The sequence below is a fragment of the Hydra vulgaris genome, chromosome 04, assembly GCF_038396675.1.
Source record: "Hydra vulgaris chromosome 04, alternate assembly HydraT2T_AEP".
In the NCBI taxonomy this organism is placed as follows: Eukaryota; Metazoa; Cnidaria; class Hydrozoa; order Anthoathecata; family Hydridae; genus Hydra; species Hydra vulgaris.
This window is the reverse complement of record NC_088923.1, coordinates 8,193,473-8,217,589: the sequence shown is the minus strand read 5'-3', so window position 1 is coordinate 8,217,589 and position 24,117 is coordinate 8,193,473. Positions and strand designations below refer to the sequence as shown.

Here is a 24,117-nt window from a genome sequence, read left to right as displayed (position 1 = left end):
TAATTGTTTATAAATAAGTACATTTGTCAGTACAACATTGTTTGTGTGGTTTATTAAATGACATACCTTGTAATGAGTTTTCATAAATTTAAAAAATAAAACAACTGTTAAACGATCTTGCTCTTGAACATGCAACATAGAATTGACTGTCTGAGAAGCAAGGGTTTTTGAGATAAGTACCAACTTTATCAAAAGTTTGAACTTGTTTATAAGTTTGACTTTTGAAAATCTTTTTAGAGTTCTTAAAAATAATCTTTTAGAGTTCTTAAAAATAAAAAATGCAGATCTTAAAATAGGCTTTAAATTCAATTAACAAAGAACTTGAATTGTTTTATTATTAAAATGAATTAAATAAATTATCTGTATTTAAAAGTTACTAATTTAAAAATAACATTAGGTTTATCTATTATTACAGAAATTATGATTGTATCAAATTAATATCTAATATAAAGGTATTAGATCTTATAACTGATTAAGCAGATATTAACAGATAGCAATAACCATTTAAGCATACCTCATCCCATGGTCAAAAGTATAAAAGAAAATATTATATAGATATGGCAGTAATAGTTACAGTTGGAAATGGCAGCAGCACAATGAGAGGAAAACTATGTAGAAGAGCAAGGCTTGACTTGGAATCACCAAAAGAGAATAAAAGACTCCATGTCAGCCTGAATCCAAGATGTTACATAAGAAGAATATTTGTCAGCAGGAAAACTAAAGATTTTTACCCAAGAGCCATCAGCAAAAAAAGTCAAAATAAGAGTCCCAGTCAGCTTTAAAGTATTTGTAAGAGAGAGTAATGATTAAGAGATCCTAATGATAAAGAAGAATGAGATATAGCTTTAGAGAGATCAAACTGTGATCAGAAGCACAGGGTGAATGCGGAGAAGCTGAGCACTGACTAGGATCGGAAACAAGACATAAGTCGAGTAGAGAAGGTAAATAGTTCTGATTGTCTGGAAAGCAAGTTAGAAAATTGACTGTTTGTAATCGAGATTGAGAAAGATAAAAGTTGTGGGTCCTAATACCTACAGAGTCACTGACACTAGAGCCAAGCCATTTAGTGTGATAAGCATTAAAGTCATCAACAACAATGATATTGGCTGAGGGATAAAGAGAAAAGACATGGTCAATTTGATAAGAAATAACATTAAAAAGAGTGCAGTTTTGAGATAAAGGAGAGGGATATAGAACAAAGAGGAAGGTGATAGAGTGAAGTGGTGCTAAACGAAGGCCCATTAAAGAATAATATGAGGATTCAAACCTAGTTTCACAACAATGGGTGAATTATTATGAATGTAAATGCCCAGACCAAGCATGTGACTATTGGAGTCTTTATGAATTAAAGGGAGATAATCATCAACACTATGATCACAAGATGAGACAGCCAAGCTCAAATTAGTCTCACAAAGAGCAAGTATGTCTAGTGAACTTTGCAAGAGATAATACTCAACAAAAGAAAAGTTACTTTGAAGACCACGAATATTAGTGAATGATAGATTTGGAGACCTTGGCGATGATGATGGTTTTTTTTGTTTTATAGTTTTTGATACTAAAGTCATTTTTTAAATTGGTTAAAGAACTTGACTCAAAACACAGATAGTACTCAGTACACTATATAATAGTCCAAATAATTGCCTCATTGCTATTAATAAACCCTAAGCCTAAGCGATGCACAGCAAAAATAAAAACAGGGACACCAACCATAAGTAACATAGCACTGTAAGTACTCTGATATTTTACAGTTGTTAATGGAATCAGCCTCTCTGATTGCTTCCACAGAGTTTGGGAAACCTGGCTACCAGCCGGCCTTGGAACCATAAAATTGAGTTTTAGAGCTGTACCCTCATTAGGAGATAATAGAATGAGTTGCTTTGGCATAAAAATAGAGATATAAGCAAAACCCATGCAATGAGTTAAGATGATCTAGCATTCAACATCCTAAACTGGAAACAGTGTATTATAAATACATCTAAGCCAGCCTAATAGATGAAGAAGGGGTGCAAAGCTGCTTAACAGATAGAATCTGTTTAGGAAGCCTTCTACAAGACAGTAGCCAGATACATTTAAGGTCTGCCCAAGATGAGTATTTTTATCGAGACACTATCTCAACCTTTACTCAACCAAGAACAGCATGAGTATTTTTATCGAGACACTATCTCAGCCTTTACTCAACCAAGAGCCACATGAGTATTTTTATCGAGACACTATCTCAGCCTTTACTCAACCAAGGTAGGGGTGTGCTAAGTCAGAGTTAGCATCTCCTAGCCTTTGCCTAAATGTCCTACAGGGCAGGAGGACATGAAACAGGTTATACTGGGTCACATATTACCAGTAGCAGGATAACCTGACCTGATATGAAAATGATGAATTTAAATGATGTTTTGGATGCTTGGCATAGCTTTATGAAAGTTGTAATTTAAAATATATTTCATTAAATGGCAAAATCATTGACAGAAATAGTAATCATACTTTTTAGATGACTATCTATCTTATTTATCTTATCTATCTATCTATCTTATCTTTCTATCTATCTATCTATCTATCTTATCTATCTTATCTATCTTATCTATCTTATCTATCTTATCTATCTTATCTATCTTATCTATCTTATCTATCTTATCTATCTTATCTATCTTATCTATCTTATCTATCTTATCTATCTTATCTATCTTATCTATCTTATCTATCTTATCTATCTTATCTATCTTATCTACCTTATCTATCTTATCTATCTTATCTATCTATCTTTTCTATCTATCTTATCTATCTATTTTATCTATCTATCTTTTCTATCTATCTTATCTATCTATTTTATCTATCTATCTTATCTATCTATCTTATTTATCTATCTATCTTGTATATCTAATATTAAGCTTGTTTATTTATCTTGTATATTAATCTTTAATCTTGTATATTTGATTATATTCTAATATTTTTCTCAGAGGTTTTTACAAGTTTTTTAATTTAAAACAAATCAATTATTCAATCTCTTTGGCATAAGGCAGGCATAATTTGAATTGCTTGTAATTTATTTTCTGATTCTCACAGTCATTTCCTGATTTTCTTGTTTTTGCTGTTCTCACTGAATTTGTATTGAAAGAATAAGATAGTAAAAGTTAATGTTTCAACAAAAAAGTTGTAGTCACTTTTAGACAACAATCATTTTATTTATTTACTAGAACCTATATTTAGTTAACAGCACAACCCTTCTCTAGTTTTCTTATTTACTTTTACAGAATTTTATCTACCCCATTTTTATTTACTTCATTACATTTTTAAAATTATCTGCCCTGGTTTCATTTACTTATTTACATTTTTAAAATTTTATTTTTTAATTTCAATACAAATAGTTTGCTAAATAGTGCAAGCAATTGTTAATGTTTTTATTTTATTGATTTTTTTTAGTGAGATATCTTTTATAAAAAATCTTAGTTTAAAAGAAGATTTCAAGGTTTCCACAATTTCAGGATCTAATGATTCAAATGAGTTAATTTCAAGTTTGTCAGACGAAGCTAGATATGAAGAAAAACCATATTTATTACAGAACAAAGAAGTGCCATTTAAAAAAGTTGTTTCTCCTGCTTCAAAAGAGTGCAAGGTTAGATTAAAGTTTAGTGAACCTAACATCTCTAAAGTTGTCTTAATAATAAAATTATTGTTTACATATTTATCAAAACTTTTTTTTATAATACTTATATTTAATTTTTATAGATGACAAAAAATATTTCACCAAAGAAATTTCAAAATAGAAATACTAATACTAATTTATTACCTTTCAAAGACATCAGTAAATCGGCAAAATGTTCTTCATTACTTAACCAAGTTGCCAAGCAATCAGTAAAATGTTCTCTATCCAGAAGCATTGATAATAAAAATGATGTTAATATTCAAGCTGATAATAAAATGTCATATGAATCTAATGTGAATGTGTGTATCACAGCTCAGCTATCTTTACCTGACATAACCAGTAACATTAAAAACTCTGATAAACAAGTCACCAACACTACTAATTGCTTTCATAATAAAATAAAAGATGAACATAATGGTTTTGAAAGATTGAATCTCAGTACTTTACCCAGATACAGGTAGTTAGTTATTTTTAGTTGTTATAAGTTTTTACTATAACCCAATAACTATGTTATTATACCAGTTATTATTTTTAGGGATAGTTTAATGAAAGGAAAGAATAAAATATAGAAAACAATCAAAAAAACATATTATACTCTCTAATAAGAACTATTTTTTAATAACAATAAAATTGTAATATGATATGTGCGACAAAGTGAAAATTTTTCTTTGTATTTTTCATATATTTGTTTGTTCCTCTTTGGTGTATTTATTAGTTTAGATTTTATGCAAGTTTTTAGTTTAAACTCTAGGTCGAATATAGATAAAAAGTATTTAAATTTACGCCTGGGTACAGCCTTGTATATATAAATTAGTTTTGATGGGCACTGTATTAGGGGTGTATTAGGGGTGTAACCGTGGTGTAATGGAGGTTTGTTAGTTTAACATTTTGATTCTAAAACAAAATTGTCTTGAATCATCACTCAATCAAGTTCTATAGAATGATTGCACATTCATTGAACTTAACTGAGTGATGACCCAAGACAATTTTGTTTTAGAATCAAAAAGTTAAACTAAATTGTTTATTAAAAATTGTTCACAACATGTGAATTAAAAATCTTAGTTTAATCTTTTTGCTCCAACAAACCTCTTTAAAAACTTTTGATACACTCTGTTATTATCCCTAAACTGTATACTTAAATATCCATTATTTGTTTTGCATTCCAGTACAAGTGTTGTATTTCAACTCATTACTTATGAAAAAAAAAATTATTCTATTATTGTATGTTATCATACCTTATATATAGTATTACTCATTACTAATGAAATAGTTTCATAAAAATACACAAGTTAAATCATGAATCATAACAAGTTCAAAGCAATTATTTTACTATTATTAAATACATATAAAAACAAATTTAAAATCACGAAATAAGCTTATATATAAATGTATAAAACAAACCACATTTAAAGAAAGATAAAAATTAATGGTTACAATGCCATTTTCTTATTTAAGTATGAGATAGTGTAAGATTTTAACCTTTTCTGTCATTATTCTGTCCTGATCAGGAGTATTATCACTGTGGTACTACCACTAGAAAGATTACTGTTCAAAGTTCTTCCTACTTTCAACCACAAATAAATTGAAAGTTTTATATCTGAGTTTTCTATTTTCTATGTAAGTAACCTTCACCATAGCTTAAAGCTTCTAGGTAAGTAACCTTTACCATAGCTTAAAGCTTCTAGGTAAGTAACCTTTACCATAGCTTAAAGCTTCAAGGTAAGTAACCTTCACCATAGCTTAAGAGCCTAGAGTCTGTTCCAATATAGAATCAGTTTAGTGTTACGACATAAATGTATATAAAAAAATATTCAAGGTCACAAATTGAGGTTATATAAAAACACTATAAATTCCATTTATGTAAGTGCATTTAAAAAAGGCAAATTAAACTTGTACAAAACAAATTTAAAATGAATTGTGTTTTACTAACTTAAAGTTGAAAAAAAACTTTAGCTTCATTACTTACAAATTTAAAAATATACTTCAACTTCAAAATTCTTCTTATTCTTATTTTATAAAGTTTTACATTACATTAAATTTTAGGGTTTGTCCTAAGTATTCCATTTGTGATGATATAGATGATCAAGTTTATACTAAATTTCCGAGCACTAGAAGAGTTGCTAAGTTTAATACATCAAGCATATCAATGGATGTACACAGAAGACTATCACCGCCTGCATTAGTATATTTAACTTATCTTTTTTTATTTAATAGAGTAGCATAATATATTACATCCTATCCCACCCTCTAAATGTGTTCTATATAATAAAATAATACTGGAATTAAAAAATCCTTTGATACTTTTGAATATTGTCTCTGAAGTTTTGTTTTAACTAATATTAAGCTGCTGGCGTGTTCATATTTATAACTTACATAGAAGAAACTTAGACAGTCTACAAAAAAAATCATATTTTTGAATGCTTGGGAAGTGTTACATGTAAATTTGAAAACTTTACTTCTTAATTTCTTCACTCTAAAGTAAGTTTTAAAAACAAGTCTATAAAGCTTATGATGTTACTAAAGTAGTTTTCAACAGTTTAACTACAGCAGGAAATTTGTGGCATTTTAAGTCACATTGCAATCTTCAACTTAATTTTTATTTTTGTTTAAAGTAGAAAATAATTTTTATCATTTACTTTTATCAGTATAAACTGTCGAAAATCAAGGAGAGGAAAAAGAAATAAGTTTGTTATACTGCTAGTAGGTCTATTTAACTTAAAGCTAAAATTGTGCAAACAATATTAGAACAGCTAAATTTGTTATTATAAGTATATATATATATATATATATATATATATATATATATATATATATATATATATATATATATATATGTATTTATATATATATATATATGTATTTATATATATATATATATATATATATATATATGTATTTATATATATATATATATATATATATATATATATATATATATATATATATATGTATTTATATATATATATATATATATATATGTATTTATATATATATATATATATATATATATATATATATATATGTATTTATATATATATATATATATATATTATATATATATATATATATATATATATATATATATATATATATATACTTATAATAACAAAGTGAGTGGGTATGCATATTAGGGTGGAGCGATTTTGAAAATTTTTGAAATTTGATTTGCCTGAGCAGCAAATTAATATCTTTTGGTGAAAAAAGAACCTTACTCTTTTTTTTTTTAGTTTAGATGAGTTCTTGAGGTTCCTCTTTGGATTCTAAATTTTTGATGGGTCCTAATATTGTTTAAATTTTTTTTTTCTAAACTATATCAACTTGATACTTAAAAGAAACAAAATAATATGCTGATTTTGAAAATAATATTTGCTTTTATTAAAAAATTAAAAATTAAAAAAGTAGAGTTGTTTTTTTCATTAAAAACCCCCGTCTTCAACAAAACGGGGGCTTTAAGGTATATTTTTGCAATTATTTTTTTTTACTAAAAAATCTTTTTAATAAAATTATTATTTATGAAACAAGCATTTTTTTCTGCTTTTTTTGAGTCCAAGGTTGATATGGTTTAGAAAAAAAAAATTCAAAAATATTAGGACCTGTCAAGAATTTAAATTCCAAAGAGGACCCTCAAGATCTCATCAAAATCAAAAAATATTTTTTTACTTTTATCTTATAATTAATAGACATTGATTCGTGTCTCAGTAATATTGGTTTTTAAACTCTTTTTTTTTTGCTATGAAAATCGCTCCACCCTAATGCATATGTATTGGCCTTAAAGCCTTTTTTTAAGGTTTCTATCAAAAAACAAATTACTATTTAATTTCAGTGTTTTTCGGTATTACTTGTACCTAACCTCAGCAAGAAATAAAAGATTCAAGCTTGTTAAATCAAACTTTTTATGTTCTTGAGCACAAGAGATGTTATTTGCAATGTTTGGAGGTTGGCTGTTAGAGCAGGTCTAAATATGTTTACAAATCGTTTTTGCACGTTGTCTAAAAGAGAAAGGGCATCATTTGAAGATCTGCCCTAGATATGGCAACAGTATTCCATACAAGGATGGATTTGAGATTTATAGAGATAAGGAATTAATTTTGAAGTTTTTAAGAAAAGAATTAATTTTGAAAATCAGAAGTAATTTGGGAACTGATTTGATATATGGTTTCCAAGAAAGATAGGAAGTAAGAGTTAATCCTAGAAGACGAAGGGTAGATAACTCATCAAGTACATCACCGTTTATAAATATAGAAAGATATAAATTATTGCGGTAACGATTGGTTGAAAAAAATTGTGTTTAATTTGTAATAAAGTTCACCAGCCACTGTGAGCCCCATACTGTTGCAAAAGTGAGATCCTTTTCAAGCTCAAATACCTCCTCCATGCGATCAGAGAGTGTTGGTTTCTTGTTCGAGAATAAATGGTAGTATCATCAGCGAACAATAATCTTAAAGGTTTTAATTGATACACCATAAGAAGAAAGCTTATGGAGCTTATGGAGAAGTCCAGCATGCCAAACTTTATCAAAAGCTTTTGAAATGTCAAGAGCGTAAGCCTTAACCTTTCTTTTTTTATTTAATGCATGATAAAACCTATCGGTTATTATGGTTAGCAAATCAGCTGTAGAACATAAAGATCGAAATCCATACTGATGATCAGAAAGTAAGTTATTAGATTCAAGATGAGAGATTAAGTGTTTGTTAATTAAAGATTCAAACACCTTGCTTATGATAGGAAGAAGACTAATGGGGCGGTAGTTAGTTGAGTCAGATCACTCCCCAGAATTTTTGAAAATAGGGATAACAGATGCCGCTTCCCAGCATACCAGAAAACAAGAGTCTGATAGGCACTTGTTAAATAGTTTTGAAAGTATAGACCACAACTCCAGAGAACACTTCTGCAAGATTACAACAGGTATGTTATCCGGACCAAAAGCTGAAGAAGAGTCTAAGCAGGAAATCACTTTAGATATAGAAGCTGGAGTGATACAAGTGTCAAGCAATAGATCAACCTGTTTGACAGCTATATCAGGTAAAATGCAGCTAGTGGAATCAAGAGACGATATTGATGAAAAGTTTATAGCAAACAATTCAGCTTTGTCGTTAAGTGAGTTGAAAAAATCTGAACCATACAAGAGAGGAATAACAGACTTGGCCTTATTATTGATACTGTTAATGTTATGTCTGTTTTCTAGAGAATTATTTTGCTGATAGATATGGAAGTTATGGTTTTGATTGGAAATTGCAGCAGAACAATGTGAGGTAAACCAAGGAGAAGAATGAGGCTTGACTTCAAGAAGAATCTTCGAGAGAGGAATAAATGAATCCATGCTAGCCTGAATCTAAGAAGTTATGTAAGAAGCACATTTATCAGCAGGAAGACGAAAGATTTCTACTCAAGGGCCATCACAAAGAAAATCACGGAAAGAGTCAAGAGATATGGTGATAGGGGGATTCTGATGATGAAGTAGAATGAGATAACAGTTTTATAGAGATCAAACTGTAATCAGAAGCACCTTAGGGTGAATGTGGACAAACTAAGCACTGACTAGGATCAGAAACAAGAAATAAATCGAGTAGAGAAGGTAAATGATTCGGGTTGTCTGGAAAACGAGTTGGAAAGTTGACTATTTGATTTAAAGATTGAGAAAGACAAAAGTTGTGGGCCTTAATGCCTGCAGAGTCACTGACACTAGAACCAAGCCATTCAGTGTGATGAGCTTTAAAGTCACCAGCAATAACAATATTGACTGATGAGTAAAGAGAGAGGGCTTGGTCATTTTGATAAGAAATAGTATCAAAAAGAGTGCAGTCTTGAGATGAAGGAGAGCAATATAGAACAAAGAGAAAGGCGATAGAGTGAAGTGGTGCTAAACGAAAGCACATAAAAGAATAGTCTGTGGATTCAAACCTAGTTTCCTGACAAATAGGTGAATTTTTACGAATGTAAATGCATAGGCAAGCATATGACTATTCGAGTTTTTATGAATTAAAGGAAGATAATCTTGGAAGATAGTGTTTGGTAAATCTTACTACCAGCCAGCCTCAGAACCATAAAACTGAGTTATGGAGCTGTACCCTCATTAGGAGATAATAGAACGAATAGCCTGGTCATAAACACAGAGACACAAGCAAAACCCATGAATTGAGTCAAGAAGATCCAGCATTCAACATCCTAAACGGGAAACAATGTATTATAAATACATCTGATGAAGAAGGGGTGTGAGGCTGGTTAGCAGATAAAATCTGTTTACCCCGTAAGTCTTTGCCTTGGAGGCCTTCTACAAGACAGTAGCTGGATGCATTTAACATCTGCCCAAGATGAGTATTTTTATCAAGACACCATTTTTAGCCTTTACTCAACCAAGAACCCCAAGACAGGGGGTGTTTTAAGTTGGGTTGGCTTCTCCTAGCCTTTGCCTAAAATCAAAAGTTATAGCAATCTGACAAAGGTCAGATTGCTATAACTTTATCAAGTTATAGCAATCTGACCTTTGTCTTACAGGAAATAAAAAATACAGAAAAATACTGCTTACTTCAAAAGGTTTTAAATATTCGGAAGTTGGCAGGTTTCAGTAATTATTTGATTTCTAAGGAAAGCATAGCGGAATAGTTTAAAACTCTCAATAGTAAATATGAAAGTTTGTGCAACAGTTAGAGTTTTCATATCAAAAAGGAAATATCTGACAGCCACAAAAATGACTTTTACAATATGATGAATTAAAGATTTAACCAATTGAAATAACATACTTACTTGTTTTTATAAAGAACTATTTTTTTTCAGAACTTTTGTTTTCAAATTTATGTTACACTGAGTGTTTTTAACAATTTTTTATTAATACTAACAGAATTATGATCAAATCTGTAAAAACTGATACAGAACATGAAGCAAGATTTCAGAGAAAGATTGATAGTATAATTTGTTTTACACATGAAAATATTTATTTTATTTTGGAATTAAAAAATAAGGGATACTATAAAAGTTTTTTACCAAGAGTGCACTAGCATTTTAGGTATAATAATGCATTTTTTGAAGTAAATGTGCAATGCAGTTTTTGAAGTAACTGACCTGGGAATCTTTTTGTTAATTTTGATCTTGGATATTTATTTTAGGTACTACATATTTATTTTAGTTAGTACATATTTATTTTAGGTACTGCATATTTATTTTAGATACTGCATATTTATTTTAGGTACTGCATATTTATTTGTTGAGTCAGAAATTTTTACCCAAATTATTAATATTAATTTGTATGAATAAAGTTCAAAAAGCAGGCATCAGTTTAGACCAACATGCTTTAGAGTACTAAAGAAGATAAACAGGGTGGGCCTCATTGCAGCAAAGACTTCCACCATTGTAATGGCTTGTGTCAGCATTCAAGATCAAACCCTTTTTATTAGCAGTGTAGTAAATTATCTTGGAGGAGATGTTAGACAGCTAAAGTTAAGCAGACAATCTGTCAGAAGAAGGTGTTACAAATTTTACTGATGGAAGACTCAGTAACTATTCTGGCAAGATTACATGGTAAACCATTTATTTGGTTATTGTGTAAGCAACATATTGCAGCGATGAACAATAGTTTGACTTTTAAAGAATTTTTGAAGGAAAAGCACCTGCTAATAAGTTGATAAAAATATTTCAGCAGAAATGGATAAAAGAATTTTATCCATAAGTTTCAGTTTTAGAAAATAGTACTGTAGAAAGGTTTAAATGATTCCCCAAGCAAGATCTTGTTGTAGGGAGTGGTCTCTGCAAACTCTATTTGAAGGCTTAATAACTTGTTACTAATGCTTTAGAAAAAGTTTTTACTAGGTATGTAGTAATAATATAAATTAGCTGTCTGAACCTGTAAAATACAGGTCATGTTGCAGGTCTGCTGCACTTTTTTATACTTATTCTTTATATGTCTCATTCAATGTTTTTTAGTAAATGTTAAATAAATTATTCATTTAAAAATTTAGGCTTTAAATTAATGACTAAAGGGTTGTGTTTTAAAACTTTTTATAATAAACACAGAGAGAAGGTACGCATAATATTTTTTTTTGCTCTTTTCTGCACACTTATAGCTTATTAGATACCTCACCCTATTTATTTTTTTCTTATAAAAAAGTTCGAAAGTAACATCAAATTTCAGGAAAATTTTTCTTTGATATGTTAGTTATTTTACTACCTAAACACTATATCTCTAACACAAATGGCAATTTTTGTCAAGCACATGGGAGAAGTGTCAGGAAAATTGCCTGACACTTCTCCCATGTTTTTTGAAATTTATAGTTATAATAAAATTTAGACCCTCCCATTAAGAATCCCTCCTACTTAGGTTTAATCAACATTTGAGAAAAGTTACTTTAATTAAAAGTAAGACTTTAAATCAAAAGGAGCTTTTACTAAAGTAATAAAATGCAAAACAAAAGTATATTTACTCATATACGAATAGATAATTTGCAATAAGCAAAACATCAATTATCAAGGAAAAGAATATAAAACTTTTTGTCAATTAGAAAAAGCATTAATTGTTATGAAAAAGGAATAAAATATATTCAATAAAATTTATTTACAAACAAAACATTACAAATTCGTATTTATAAAAAAGAACAAAAAGATTTTTTTAAAACAAAACATCATTCAATATAACAACTTTTTATTATTTACAATTACTACATATACAAAATAACAAAACAAAATATAAAAAGAAAAATATATTTTAACATAAAAATATATTTTAACTACACCTACAATTAGTATATTAAGAAACTCTTTTGCCCCAAATTTGGACCCACGCCTTATGTGTCTTATTCGGAAAAAAAAAGGTAAAAAAGAGAAGAAGAAAAATTAAAGAAATTATTTTAAAGAATAACAAAGATAAGTTAAAAGTAAAGTAAAATAACAAAAATATTTAAAATATTAAATGAACCAAATGATTTGAGAAAAAATTAAACAAGAAAATGATTAAAAAAGTAAAACAAACAAATCTAATAAAATAAAAATGGTTAAAAGCGAAATAACAAGTTAAAATAAAAGGAGTTGGAAAAATAATAAAAAAATTAAAACAAAAATAATTTGCTACAAATTTTCTACGCTTTCCTGTTTCTGCCAAGAATATCAAATATAATTTATTTTATTTTTTAGAAATTTTTGTGTTTGCCTTTTCGCTATGTAATTTTTATTTTTGTTTTATAGTTTTTGTGCTTGCCTTTACGTTTTCATAAAGTTTGTTATTATTTGTTCTGTTGTTGCTAAATATTTTTATTGTTTTTATTAATTGAGTGTTTTCATATTTTTTTGTCTTTTTATTTAATTTATTATAGCTTAATCTTTTTTTTTTTTTAAATTAATTTATTTTACGCTTTAAATTAATTTTATTTTACGTTTGATTATATTTGTGAATATTGCTGTTGAATTTTTTGTTTGTTTATTTTATTTAAATGCCACTCCAATGACTAGTTTTTAACTATATGAGCGACACCTAACCTAATTTTGTAAAATTATAAAAATTTGTAATTTTCACTTTGGTTAATTAAATGGATAAATTATAGAATCTTATAGAACCTTTGTTCATTCTGCAATATGCAAAAAAAGCATTGTAAGATAAATTAAAAAGAAAAAAAACAAATGATATGATAATAGAAGTGTAAAGGCATCAAATATAAAAACAAAAAATCAGTTTACCTGTTGTTGTTGCTCCCATTGTTATTGCTGTTTTTATAATACAAATAAACAAATACAGATAAAAACTTTGTTATTAAATCCATAATTTTTTCAATTAACAATTTTTTCTTCAAATATAAACAAATCATATAAAATATATTTTATATGATTTGTTTATATTTGAAGAAAAAATTGTTAATAAACTTTAAAAAAAAGCTAACAGACTATAATTATTTTAATTATAATCTGTTAAAATTAGTTTAGCAGACTATAATATTAACAGTTTAACAGATTAACTTATTACCTGACATCTTTATTTTAGTTTTCTAAAATAAGAATAAAAAATTAGAGGTACTTATTAATAAATTACATAACTGATTTATATGATTATGTCAAATCATCATTAAATATAAAATAAACACAATTAAATCTTAAAACTGATTAAGCAGACATATACAGATTAATAAAGATTTTGAAGAACCCTACCCCAAAGTTTAAATCACAAATAGACATTATGTAAGGCCAGGTAAAAATAAACTCTCTTTAAAAAGCTGATAGGACCTGTAATTCGGGTCCTTTTTGACTGCGGTATCTAAAAGATTGTAAATATGTCAAGGAAGTTCCTATAATAATGCACAAAAACCTTAACACATACTTTAATTATTTTTTAACTTAAATCATTTTATTAACGTTTAGCTCGTTTAACAACATTTAAATCATTTTATTATTGGGCAAGATTTTGCAAATATTTATAAAAATAGAATAACACAATCATTATTAGATAATGTTATATTATCTTTTATAGTGTTAAAATAGTCAAAACCTGAAAGAAAAGACACTTATTGCAAAGACAATAAACCATTACACAAATTAGTAAAAACACAATAATTAACAGTACAAGCAAACTTTGTAATGTGACAAATTAATTTTTTTTTTAAACTATTAGCTAATGATTAACATAGTAAATTTTAAATCATTAAAGATTACTAAATTAAAACCATATTTTAATAGTAAATTAATGATAGTTAGTAGAACACCAAGGTAGAACAAAATAAAGTAACAATAAAAAATAGATGTGTTTGCAATACATAATCTTTGCAGTTAAAAATGAAAGATAACCCAACCCTAAAAAAATATATAATATAAAAAGTTGCTTTTTAAATTTGTAAAAAAAGTATAACAAAACTTATTATTAAATATTTGTTCTTTCTAATTAATAACATTTAGAAAAATCTAATTTACTCATGTGCTTTTCTAAACCTTGCCTTTCTTAAATCCAGCTGAAAGCAAATACTAAGTTTTTAATCATTGAGAAGCTCTTACAATTTCTGGTTCCTGAGTTATCAGAGATTTCAGTAAAAGCTTCTTATGCTGTTATTTTCTCAGCAATATTAGATTAGAGGACTTAATTACAAAAGAAAGTTGGCTGTTTATTATACTTACAAGTTTAATCGATTCTGGTTAAGAATGGTACTCTTTAAGTGATTTCTTAGGGTTAAATTCATACAAGCATTTTATTCAGTTATTTTCAAGCTTAGTGTGACCAATGACTGCCCAGAAAGAAATATTAGTTTGATTGAAAACTTTGTTCACAGTTCTCACAATGAGGGGCAAAGACAGAACATTCTTTTGGTCAGGGAACATGGTAAGCTAATAATAAAAGATGTTGCTATCTGCACTGATAAAGCTGAAACGTCGAGTTGGATAATTAATGTAAGATACAGGTTAACTGTATAATACTATTAAACTTTTTTTTTCCTAACAAGCAAAAGTTTAATTATACACATGTGTTAATCCATAAGTAATGCAAAGAATAACATAAAGTTCTGCCAATTCTCAATATTTAAACAACTGCATGTAGCACTTTCAGTGAACAAAAACAATATACATATATATATATATATATATATATATATATATATATATATATATATATGTGTGTATGTATATATATATATATATATATATATATATATATGTATATATATATATATATATATATATATATATATATATATATATATATATATATATATATATATATATATGAATCTTTTTTATTTTAAATGCAGAATATGTTTTTTTATTTTTTTAATGTTTTATACTGTTTTTATTTTTGTTATTATATTTGTTTGTACATGTGAGGAGTGTACATACAACAACTGAAACAGGTAGAACATGCAAGGAGTGCCGCTACACTGACTCAAGGTTTTGATTAGAGCAGGCAATCTTTTTATTTTAAAAAAAGATTTTCTAATTTTGTTTTTTAGTTTTTATTTATGTCAAATAATATTAATTTTTTTTAGGTTGACATCATTGATGTTGCAGAGGGGGTTACAATTAAAGAAGGAGAATTTATAAAAAAAAAAAGTCCTAAACTGGTAAGTTATAATAATAAATTGTAAAAAAACTAGATAATCTAGCTATCCTTTAAACATAAGAATACAAAAATAAGGTTGAAAATTTTTTTTGGAAAACTTAGCAAGTATTTTAAAAAGATGTTTTAGATTAAAGTTTTTTATTAAATAATTTAAAATAATGATCTAAATTCATCTCAACTTGAATTTTTGAAGTTAATCTAAATCTGTTATCATTTGAAAAACATGAGTGAAATCTATTATGGATAAATAATAAGTTTGATATTATTCTTTTTTAAAAAAATTTGCCTGAATCATGTTTCCCTCATTCATAGGTATTCATCAATATGATTTAGAAAAACTTTCTATAAAAACTAATCAAAGTTATTTAAGTTTTGCGATATTATTTCTTCTATTAACTTGTAAGGCTGTATATTATTTTTGGTCTTTAATTAGCACTAAATTACGAGAGTAATTGTTCCCAAGTTTATTAGTTATTTCCATATTTCTGGTACAGTTAAGAAAAATCTCTCAAAAACTCTTCAAACGTAATTTTATGAAGAATATCTACAATGATATTTTATAATTTATAACATATAAGCCTAGTGGGTTTGTTAAATTTTTGATTAGAGGGGTAAAGATTTCAGAATAAACCATGTAAAAATATGGGTTTCATTAAGTTTGGTATCTCATAAAAGTATCCCTTTGTCAGATAAGGCAATCCCGGATAATTCCGTAGTGAGATAAGGCAATGGACTTTTTGTATTTAACATTATTGAATGATGGTTTATGGTTATTATATCTGGTTTTGCACTCACCCGTTATTGCACTCATTTAGGGCAAGCCTTTAGTTGATAGCATTTTTAAAGAAGTCTATTAAACATAGAATTTGTAGTCTTAACTGTTATTTAAACCTGTATTTTTTAAAGTTTCGTTTATGTCTCAGATTTTAGTGGGAAATCAAGATTTAATACATAGATAAAAGTTTCTTTTTTGTGTTAGTTATAAATCTAACCTGAAAGTTTGTTTACTGTGGTAAGCCTGCTATTCGACCTAACTGTTACTATTCGTTGTCAGGCAATATTTATGAGCAATAGCACCATCTTGCTGCCATCATACCTCTGGTGTGTCCTCAACTGCAGGGCATACAAATTTCTCTAGAATTTCTTAATACTATTTGCCATTGACAGTTAGTTTGTTTTCTGCATCATCTTTAAAGAACATGGTCCAAGAACTATTTCTACATGTACACCACACCGAACCATTACTTTTACAGGGTTTAGGCAATATTGGTGGACTATTCTTGGATTTTCTGTACCCCAAGTCTGCATATTTTATTTATTAACATCAATGTTTATTAACATCAATGTTTATTAACATCAATGTTTCGCCCATTATAAGGTTCTTAATGAACTCAGGTTCTTGCCTCGCCAATTTTTGGTAATGGATAGCAATAGTGGCACCAGTCTCTTCACTACCTGCATCTTATATGGAACAAATATCAGAATCCTTTAAATCCTCTGGAGCGAAGTTCAAAATGTTCAAAGCTGTTGGGACTGCCTTCAAATTGACAAAGAATGCTCTTCTTCAATTCCACTGAATGCTTTCGCAAACACGCTGAACAATGTCTTGTGGTCTCCCTGAGTGTGGCTTCTCAGCATGTAGTAAATCACTCACAAATCCGTGAATTTGTAATTACCATGCGAACTAGCGATAGTTAAGTTAACTATAGTTCGTTTAGGATTATTAAATATTATTCTCAGGGACATTTTTTTTGGATGCTTTACAACAGAAAACTTTCTCACAGTTGTAAGGAGTTGTTAAAAAACATTTAACTGCAAATAGAGTCAATTTTTTCTCACAGTTGTAAGGAGTTGTTAAAAAACATTTAACTGCAAATATTTTGTGTAAATGCTATCAATGTGTAAATTAATAAATATTTATAATAATAAATAAATATAATAGTTGTGTAATATAATAAATAGACAGATAGCTATATAAATTAATAAATAGACAGATAGTTGTGTAATATAATAAATAGACAGATAGTTGTGTAATATAATAAATAGACAGATAGTTGTGTAATATAATAAATAGACAGATAGTTGTGTAATATAATAAATAGACAGATAGTTGTGTAATATAATATATAGACAGATATTATGCAAATAGAGTGAATTCTTTTTCTTGGTATTGATGTTCTTAGTTTCAAAAAACTGTTCATGAGAAAGTTGGAAATTGGTTTTGAAAAATAGGATAAATTTTTTATTAATTTAAGATCATGTTCTATACAGTTTTTAATGCATTTTTAAAAAGTTTGAAATTGTTACTTTTTTAGGCAGCTTGATTTTCCGTTTCAAAAAACTTGATTTAGACCAATAATCTAAGAACTGAGTTTGATAAAGTGATTTAAGCCATTCTATTTCTAATATATGTTCTAATTAAGCAAGTTCTAATTAGCATTTCGGGAAATTTCGAAAATTGCTCAAACCAAGAAACTGTAAACTAAATACAGTCAAGTAAGTAAATCTTTTTTTTTTAACGGTCTATGTAACTTGCAGGAATGAAATGCATGAATAAAACCTATATGTTTCTATGTAAATTATGATGACTTTCCGAAAAATTACGGTAATTGTATTCTAAGAATAAAAAAATGAAATTTAATTAAAAAAATTGTACTTAAAACAATATTTGTTTATTTTTGTTTTTATATAGTTATTAAAGTTTGTTTATTTTTTTTATCCTCGATTTGTCTAGACATCTTTGGCGTTAGAGGCAATGGGGCTGGATTGAAAAGTCTTGTTTTTCAAAACGAATAACATTTATAAACTAAATTGAAAATTCAAAAAAAAAAAACTAAAACGTTTAGAAAGGGGCAACTGTAGCTTACATACTGCCTATAAATACCTATAAATACCTATTTAACTTTGAGTAAAGATGATGTTAGTAGAATTCAAAATTTTTAGTTATAAGCATTCAAAACTTGTTTCACGGAAGGAACTATAGGTTCTGTGACAAGTTTTAATGGTTTTAACTAAAAATTTTATGTTCCATATGCAATATCATTATTTGAAACTAAATAGGTATTTATAGGTACCATGTAAGGTATTATGGGCCCCATCTTAACGCCATCTATTGCAATTTTTTTTGTAACCTGGAAGCTATGCAAGTTAATTATCCCAACTTGAGTTACATTCGGAACTAAATCTGTTTGATTTTTAAATGTTAGGTGTTGATCTAAAGTCACACCAAGTAATTTATTTTGTCCGCTTTGAGTTTTAATTTGGTTTATGCGGAAACAAACATGAAGTAATATTTTTTTAAGTTTAAAACTCTTTTAATATAAATTTTCATCAATTTTAATGAAATCAGTTATTTCTAAATTTTAAAATATATTTTTAAGCATAATAAAAGGGAGCAATGGTTTGTAATGTGTTTGTGAAATTTTATTTCGCTAAAATAATTTTTTCTGCTTTGTATAACTTTAGATAAACTATGTCACTAACAATGAACGAGAATGTTTGCTTTATCCAATAAGAAGTACTCCTTTACCAGTCCTTGTTAACTTAGCAGATGTAGTGGATCATTATGCGACCGCACGAAAGTTTACTGCCGCTTAGAAAAAATTTTGCTGAATAGTATTTAAAAAAAAGAACAGAGACCAGTAGTTTGTTGTAAAAGTTTGACAAGAATGCCCAAGCCAAAAAAAGTATTAAAATAAAAAATATAAAAGTCCTATTGGACCTTTTACATTGTCTCTATTGGACCTATATGATTTTTGAACAAACAAAAAACTTTGATAACACTTTTTAACTAATGTGTTTTAATTTAATGAGGTTCAAATCTGAATTATTTTTTGTTCTAAATTCTTATTGGATCTTATAGGACTTTTTGACTAGGGTAGGTTTTTTTTTTTTTTATTTGCCCCTTCCCCTTTAATCTCTGAAAACTATATTTATAACAAGCTTATGGTTTTCTGAACCAAGAGTAACACGTTGAGATAATATATTGAGAATAATAAGTATATTGAGAATTTTGTTAAAATTTTATTTTACTAAAGTTATTATTTTAGTTTTCCTAAGTATTTTTAAAACTCTTGTAAAAGCTGGATTCCGTAACTCCAACATTCAAAATTTTCAAAAAAGATGTCTCTCTTTTAAATTACACTACTGCTAGAGACCAATGCTCCTAATATCGGAAGATTACGCGTGAAATAAACTGCGTAATCAGCGGCATGAAAAGTTTTTAGAAAGTATTTATGGATCATATAAAAAGTGCAGGAAACAAAAAAAAATAATAATAAATAGAAACTATTAATATAATTTAAGAATTGTATATATATATATATATATATATATAGTTTGCTGTCCTCATATGCCGGATCTAGTAACGCTCTCAGTTTTTTTTTATTTTGTTACCGGGGAAACCTAAAGTTAACTGTTACCGTGCAGTTAAAGACCCCTTGCAACAAGGTCATTTTTGCTTTGTACATGATTTTTGCTAATACTATACTTTCAAAGCTTAATACAATAAAACTTTTGTAGTAAAATTTTTTCCCAAAATTTATAGAGGATTAAAAAGAAGCGTTTTTAATAGTGTTTAGGGTTCTTATAAAATTTTTATCATAAAAATATTTTTTATTTTTAACTGCAAAAGGCCACAAGACCAAGAGAGTTTGCGTTATTTATTGAAACTTTTTTTTTATTTAGAATAAAAAATCATCATATGTTTATGATATAAAATACTCTAATAGATAAATTTTAAGAACGAAGTTACGAAAGTAAAAGTCATGCAAAATAATGTAAAATTTATTGTGCCTTATGTTTTTAATTTTTTGAATAGTAATTTACTGGTTTTATAAAAGATAAAAATAGGTTTTTTGAAAAATTCCTTAGAGCAAGGTTAAAATTCCTTTTAAATATTGTTTCAAAATCCTTAATTGTCCTTATACATAAGTTCTTTATCCTCGAGGGATTAAATTTATAAATAATTGAATAAGATTTTATTAAAATAAAAAGGTATCCCATAGTAACAATGTTTTTCGGTGACGTTTAATGAAAAATGTTGATTTTTATAAAATGAGGTTTAACTGTATATTGTCTTAAAGAATAAATTTAAATTAACAAACGCTGACTTCTACCTGTCAAATTTTCTTGAGTTCACATATAAATAAAAGAAAAGTGACGAAAACAACTTTCTGATTTATAGTTAAAACGATAATACTTACGCTTTAAAATTTTACAACATGTTACAATTTTTTTATAAAAGTCTTGTTAGATTTAGAATTTATCAACAGAGTGGTTACACCAAATATTATTTTTCAATTAAACCATTTCAAGTCAGCAAATTAAAGTTTTAACCAGGTCATTTCAAGTCTGCAAATTAGAGTTAAGGTTAAAAAAAAAAATTTTATTTCAAAATAAAGTAAGTTTATTATATACGCGATAATCATTTAGTTATTTTCTGTTCTATACGAATATATATATATATTAGAATATGTAGCGCATACACGCTATATAATCCCCATTTTTCTTACATTCAAAACATAATTTGTACAAGATATAAAAAAGCGGATGAATATTATTTACTGCTCGTTAATACGTTACTTAATTTTTATTGCGAGTTATTTAATTCTTATTGCTTTTGAAGTGAATTAACAATTAGATTTTAAGTGCAAATATATATATATATATATGTTTTATTTATAATGTTATTTGTTTTAAGTTTTGCAGTGACATTTTAAAAATCTCGTTTAGTTAATGTGGAATGTTTTTTTAATATGTTGTGAATAAACTTTCAGAATTTTTATAAAAAAGTTTCGAACTTGTGGTTGTATACCTTAACATTATAAATTGTTGCTTATAAATTCATTAATAAGTCATACCAAAATATACGCTTAAATGGTAAAAATTTGGAAAACAATTAGATGGACCAATATCAAAATGAAAAGATGATTTTAAAGTTTTATCTACTATGCTTTTTTTAGTATAAGGCATTTGCTTAAAATTTGGTTTTTATTGTATTAGGTATAAGTATGCCTATACTATATGATATAAAATTGCAATATTTTTTTATATTATTATATTACATATATGTAGTTAGAATTAAATAATAAATAAAATTTCTAAATGGTATGGATATTAAAGATTAACCAGTTAATAGTTCTGTCATGATTTTATATTATATTTAAATTTATTTTTTACCGTTTTTCATGTTTTAAAAATTAAAAAGCAAGCTCATTCTGCTATCTTAATAACCGACATTAAACCCATTATGGCTTTAAAGGTGGTTATTATGGCTTTTTGTGTACAAAAAAATCATTTTGCCTTCTATTGTACGGCAGTTTTCACTTCACCCCCCCCCCCCCCCTCGTTCTCGTTTAACTTTTTTCATTTTAAAATTTTAAGGATTTAAAATCGTTCAATTAAATACACTGTTACAATTTCAAGAGTAGTTATCACCTGTTACCATGTCAACTTCAGCAAGATTAGACGCTGGTCTGGCCAGTGGAGTTAAAGGAATTAAAGAACATATGAAAACGATGCAGGCAAATATCAAAGAATTAAATGAAAAATCTGATGGTTTAGAAAAACAAGAGTTAGAACTCAAGAAAACTATTCAAATGAATTATCAAAAAAAGATGAGTTTGCGAGATCAGATTTCTGAAAAAGAAGAAACATTAAGAAAGTGTTTAGAAAAATTAAAGGAGTTTTCAAAACGAATGGAAGAAAAGCTTGTTTTTCTTGAAGAATCAAAAAAATTTCATAACTCTCTTGTGTCTGTTACTCCTGATGTAGGAATGGTCGCTGAACTGGAGAAAAGGCTAAAAATTTATAAAGATATTTATGGAGTTAATTTAACGGTAGGTATACTATGTATACTTTTTTTTTTAAACTTTGTCACAAGTTTTTAGCCCAAATTATAAACCCTACGTTTTATTTTTTTACGTTGTTTTAAAACTAAATTTTCTATTTTTTATGACTCTTATGTATATTATATAGTTTTTGTTTGGGTTTTTGAACTCTTAGAAATATATAGTTTTTCCTTGGGTTTTTGCAACCTTAGAAATATCATATAGTTTTTCTTTGGGTTTTTAGAAATATCAGAAAGCAAGAGATCATAAAAGTAGTCTAGAAGAAAAATTAGAAATTGTCGAGGGAAAAGTTCACGAAAAAAAAAAAAGAGTTGAAAAGTTACAGACAGAACTTGAATACAATCGTATAGAAGAAGAACGGAGAGCAAAAGGTTTTTTTTTTGTTTTTTTTTGCTATTAAAGTTATGCTGCTGGTGAATGTGATGATTTTCGGCTTCTTAAATTTAATAGCCATCAAAGTAAAGTCTTTTTTTAGATAAATAAATTTGGCTTTAATTTTTTTTTAAACAATGCTTTTAAGGCTGCGTCGAAGCAATTGATTCAGCATTTAAATCTGAAAAAACATGCGTAGATCTTGAAAAAAATTTGGAAGCAATGATGCTCAGAAAAGAAGAAGCAAATAGGAAGGTTAATGTTCTTGAACAAAAAGTGAATAAAGCAGAAACTAATATCGAAACCTTAAACTGTGATAGAAGGAAAATGGAAACCACTTTAAAAGAATATCTACTTATCATTAAAGATAAAAAAATTTGATTAGTTAGTTTATAAACTATGTTTTAATTATTAGTAAAGATATTTTTTTGCATCTACGTAAATGCATAAAAGGTTTACTTTTAAAAAAATTTCAATTTTGTTGCGCTTTATATAGTGTAACAAACAAGTTGTATAGCACCATTAAGTAGTTAAAATAAGAACTTTACGCATGCACAATCTGGTATATTATATAGATTTATTATTAAAAAAAAACAACATAAAATCTCTATAAGATTTAATTTCTTTTTGTAGTTTATTTTTTTAAGCATTACCATTCGCGAGTAATGGTTATTAATATTTTTTCATTTTTTATTTTTTTTATTTTTGTAAATGGTTTTCTGATTTTTAATTGTATTAATTTATCATCAACAACTATCCTTATTTCTTCCCATACAATTTCAATTTAGTTAGTAGAAAATTGTGGTTGTGGTTTATTCATCTGTTTATAAATTTGAAATTAATCGGAGTGAATTTTCAAATGGTGGTAATTAATGTGAAGCTGATTTTATAGAAATCAAAGAGATCTGTTTGTTTTTAAAAACCTTTTATTATATGACTTAGAACCTCTTGAAAATACCAACTAAGCTTAAGTTATATATAAACATATACTTATTTAAACAAGGGGAATAACTTATTTTTTTCCAAAAAAGACATAGCACCTTTTGAAAGCGCATTCCTCAAATATTCGATTTTACGTTAAAACGCCATGCAAATCTACAATTATACGTTAGAACACCATGCAATTAAAAAAAATGAATTATTGGCTCTTTTCTGTAAAAGGTTTTTTATTAAAACAAATATAGTCTGGGTATCTTCTGATATTTTATCATCTTAAATCAGTTTTCTGGATAATAATTACC

At 27.1% G+C, this 24,117-nt stretch overlaps 2 protein-coding genes across 3 annotated transcripts in view; both read left to right on the top strand.

Annotated features, from left to right (window-relative positions):
- LOC101239415 (uncharacterized) overlaps nucleotides 1-19,706 on the top strand; it is a 54,170-nt gene extending 34,464 nt beyond the window's left edge. For both annotated transcript variants that reach the window (XM_065795354.1, XM_065795353.1), the window contains exons 6-10: nucleotides 3,412-3,604; nucleotides 3,718-4,091; nucleotides 5,678-5,816; nucleotides 15,580-15,654; nucleotides 19,119-19,706. In XM_065795354.1, the coding sequence (XP_065651426.1) occupies nucleotides 3,412-3,604; nucleotides 3,718-4,091; nucleotides 5,678-5,816; nucleotides 15,580-15,654; nucleotides 19,119-19,250 (913 nt within the window). In that variant the 3' untranslated portion in view covers nucleotides 19,251-19,706. The remainder of the gene's footprint in view (nucleotides 1-3,411; nucleotides 3,605-3,717; nucleotides 4,092-5,677; nucleotides 5,817-15,579; nucleotides 15,655-19,118) is intronic.
- Nucleotides 19,707-20,912: 1,206 nt separating this feature from the next.
- LOC101239124 (uncharacterized) lies at nucleotides 20,913-23,626 on the top strand. Its single transcript, XM_065795355.1, has 4 exons — nucleotides 20,913-21,023; nucleotides 22,038-22,492; nucleotides 22,728-22,875; nucleotides 23,025-23,626. The coding sequence occupies exons 2-4, from the start codon at nucleotides 22,100-22,102 to the stop codon at nucleotides 23,255-23,257; spliced, it is 774 nt and encodes a 257-aa protein (XP_065651427.1). The 5' UTR covers nucleotides 20,913-21,023; nucleotides 22,038-22,099; the 3' UTR covers nucleotides 23,258-23,626.
- The last annotated feature ends 491 nt before the right edge of the window (nucleotides 23,627-24,117 follow it).